The sequence below is a fragment of the Acanthochromis polyacanthus genome, chromosome 12 (assembly GCF_021347895.1).
Source record: "Acanthochromis polyacanthus isolate Apoly-LR-REF ecotype Palm Island chromosome 12, KAUST_Apoly_ChrSc, whole genome shotgun sequence".
In the NCBI taxonomy this organism is placed as follows: Eukaryota; Metazoa; Chordata; class Actinopteri; family Pomacentridae; genus Acanthochromis; species Acanthochromis polyacanthus.
The window spans coordinates 21,618,847-21,622,411 of record NC_067124.1 but is presented as its reverse complement, the minus strand read 5'-3'; the positions used below and the strand labels follow the sequence as shown (position 1 = coordinate 21,622,411).

At 38.7% G+C, this 3,565-nt stretch overlaps 1 protein-coding gene across 1 annotated transcript; it reads left to right on the top strand.

Moving 5' to 3' along the window:
- The first annotated feature begins 1,193 nt into the window (after window positions 1–1,193).
- LOC127536498 (uncharacterized) lies at window positions 1,194–3,027 on the top strand. Its single transcript, XM_051957084.1, has 2 exons — window positions 1,194–1,365; window positions 1,770–3,027. Exons 1-2 carry the CDS (start codon window positions 1,315–1,317, stop codon window positions 2,751–2,753), a joined length of 1,035 nt encoding a protein of 344 aa, XP_051813044.1. The 5' UTR covers window positions 1,194–1,314; the 3' UTR covers window positions 2,754–3,027.
- Window positions 3,028–3,565: the final 538 nt, after the last annotated feature.

Here is a 3,565-nt window from a genome sequence, read left to right as displayed (position 1 = left end):
AACTTGGAGAAGAAACAAACAAAATACTGCGGCGATGTGTTCTACAAGTTATCATCTGATTGGGGTCGCTCGAACAGTGAAAGCGCCTCTTTCTGTGTTACACTGTCAAGTGAGCAAAACGATGATCACGACACACAAACATGTGAATGGCTCATTTGTTCATATATATGTGTAAATTGTCATATTTTAGCAACAACAGGCTCTCTTGCATAATGCAGGAATTTTCTGCTAGTTCCAAATGGATAAAGTTAAAACCTTTTAGTATATTTCTACGAATGTGACAGAGTAGCTGATACAGCCTTATAATATTTACAAAAGTTTGATTTCCCTAAAAGCAACACTCAACTTACTAGGAAGCTGTCAAGAACCCACCTGCTGTGGAAAAAAATACAAGAACTAAGACACTTCAAAGTGTTAAATTTTCTACATTTTACTTTAATCAGGTTGCACTCATCTCAAGTGATTGCAGCCACTTTGGGACAATGTAGTGTTTGGTAATAAATTAGTTTGTTATAACTCGTGCTCTTCTGCTTCTGCTCCAAGTCTCACTGTTACAATACAATGAGTGAAGTCCACTGGCTAAAACTAGGAACATGCTGCTTTTAGAAGTAGAAAAAAATGGGTTCTCAACAATAACCCAACTGTTCATATGGTAAATCTGATTCTTAACTGATAGTGACTGAAAGAAAAAGAATTTCCTCATAAGAGCTGGAGCAGTGACCTCTCCCTCTCATATTATTGTCACGCTGATGAGACAAGAGATTAGATAGCTCGGTATGCTGCAAAGATAACATTCTTCTCACCTTAGCGTGCCTTTTCGTATACTCTCTACTTTCACATTTGACAGTCTTAAATGTAGATAGCATACTCCCATATTGCACAGGTAGGCTAAATAAACATATCCAATTTTTAAAACATACTCAAAACCACTGCTATCCCATTCCAAAGGGGGGAATCCATTTCTATATGTTCCTGAGTACATTTCAGTTTATATAAGGTCCTGTTAACTGACTTACAACTGCCTCTGGGAAGTATGTAAAAGTAATGGTCCATGCAGGGACCTGTATATTTAACAACTCTGCAGCTGTGCTACTCTGTGAGAACAACCTAGGCACATGTGTAACAATGGGATTTTTATCTAACTCACAGTTTTGAAGTGCTTGAGGTTGTCTATTTTTTAAAGATGTGTTGTTTTTTACCTGGACATATCTCTGACAACAATTTCCTTCTCCCTCAGACAATACTCAGCTTTTGCAATGGCTTCTCGTGAGTGCTGCTGTTCTGGCAGCCTTAGTCATAATATCCATTGTATGCATGTTCAACTACTTGAAGGGTGGAAAGTCAAAGAGCATGCCACAAGTGTTGGTAAGACCGCAGTTTCTTCATTGTCCTTTTGTGCGTCTGTGTTGCAACAAGGAAATGTTGCATTACTGGAAAATCAACCCCTCTAGCGCATGAATTACTGCATGGATGTTCAGTTTGTGAATGTGGCGTTGTCACTCAAAAGTAATTCTCAACACCAAACATGACTAATGCTATTTTCGGAAAGTGAAAGAAAGAAAAATTCCAGAGTGTCATTATGGTTCAACAATTGATCTGGTATCTATGTTGGCATGGCTTTGTGTATTAATGTAGTGTAAAATGTTTTAACCACAGATTTTTAAAATAGAAATGATAAAGTCAGCACATTTGTTTTTGTCAGTTGGTATACTTTCCAATCATGCCCTTTATTGACATTTAGGGGTCTGTCTTCTTTATCTTTGTAACAGATAAAGACAACTCCTGGGAACTGTAAAGTACTGGAGATTCTAGATGAAAATGACATCATTTCCAAAATAGACGTCTGCACTGAAAGCGACCAGATCATTTACGCTAACATCAAGGGGAAGGCTGACCTGCCCTCAGCTTATTCTCCTAATGACATTCTTTTCCATGCCTGGCAAGGCAGCAGTGGCTCCTCTGTGGGTACAAGTGTGGGTAGTATCACTGCAAGTGCTGCAGACACAAGCGCCCAGTCCTCTGATATCTACAGTGCAGTTGCTGTTCAAAATGAAGGTTTTCAGCAGGTTACCACTGAAGACAGAGAAAACAGTCACGCAACGCCGTGTTCCAGTGAAGACAGTCAGGGGACAGAAGGAATGTGTTTCAAGCTGACCTCATGTGGAGAACCACTATTATCTGATGTTACTGCTTGTGAGGGCAGTCCAGCAAGTCAGCTGCTACTCCACACACTTCGGGATCCCGATGGACAACTCATGTTGCCTTTGCTCAGTTTTCAGTTACAGAGCAGCACTAGTGACACAATATCACCAATGAACCCGGAGAGAAAACCCCTTTTATCAGACCTCATAGACTCCACGGATGGACCATCATTAGCATCCTTGCAGTGCTTAGACAGCTCAGAATGGTCAGACTCTGGGTGTGATGATAGCTCTGTAAACACACCAACCCACCCACACTGCAACAGCCATTACTCCCCATCTCAAGCAGTTGTTCCTTATTTTCACCAGGGATGTCAGAGCACACCATGTAGCGATGCCATATTTGAATCAGGTTACAAACAAAACTGGATGCCTACAGTCCCTGGTGGACCTACAGCCACAGAGCACTGTGATTATAAAAGGACAAACTATGCTCAGAACTGGACTGGTACCAAAATGAATGGGGAAGGTGAAGAGAATGGAGGGGGAGGAGGAGTGGCGATATCAAGACAAATTCTCCTGGAAAATTGGAAGATACAGATTCAAGAATAATTCTTCATGAACTTTTAAGACTTACTTTTCCCCTGTACTGAATAACAATAAAGAGGACTCATCTCAGTACCCTTTTTTGTTTGTTTTCTAAAGGACAAAATGAGGAAGAGGACTGGCAGGTTCTCTGGGTAACAATGCAGAGCTCAGGCAAATTAATTGTGTCATTGTGTTGCCAGAGACAGATTCAAACTCTCTTGAGGGGAAACAGAAACAGTCAAGATTTGTCAGGAACTAGGATTTAACAACCACCTCTGGATCTTTAAGTACATTTCATTCCGATATTTTATATATATATATATATATATATATATATATAATGCTTTGCAGTATATTTGATTTATTTATCAATTGTAAACTATTCAAAAATATGAATAGCCTTAAGTGGTGTGTATAAAGTTTGTGTAAATATATATATATATATATATATATATGTATATAATTTGTAAAGTCCTTGTTTACTTTTTCAAGCCAATGTTTCACAGCATAAACACATTTGTACAAAGAGACTGTATATTTTACAAGATGGTGAATTGTTAAAAGCTGAATCCGAAGTTCATTTCATATTTAAATGATACAGTCTGTAGTGTACTTAACTTTATTGTGTTGTGTGTGTCATAAGCGGTTGCCCTGTGCGAAGCAAATGTGTACTTTTAGTCTCATATCATATTGTATTGTTTAATGTATTTATGCTAACTTCCCAGTGTTTTCATTTTTACAAGACCTGCACAGCAAAAATAACACCAAAAGCGGTTAAGCATACATCATCGTCGTGGGTATTTTTGCATCATCACTATGGCAACATATTGTTGCAA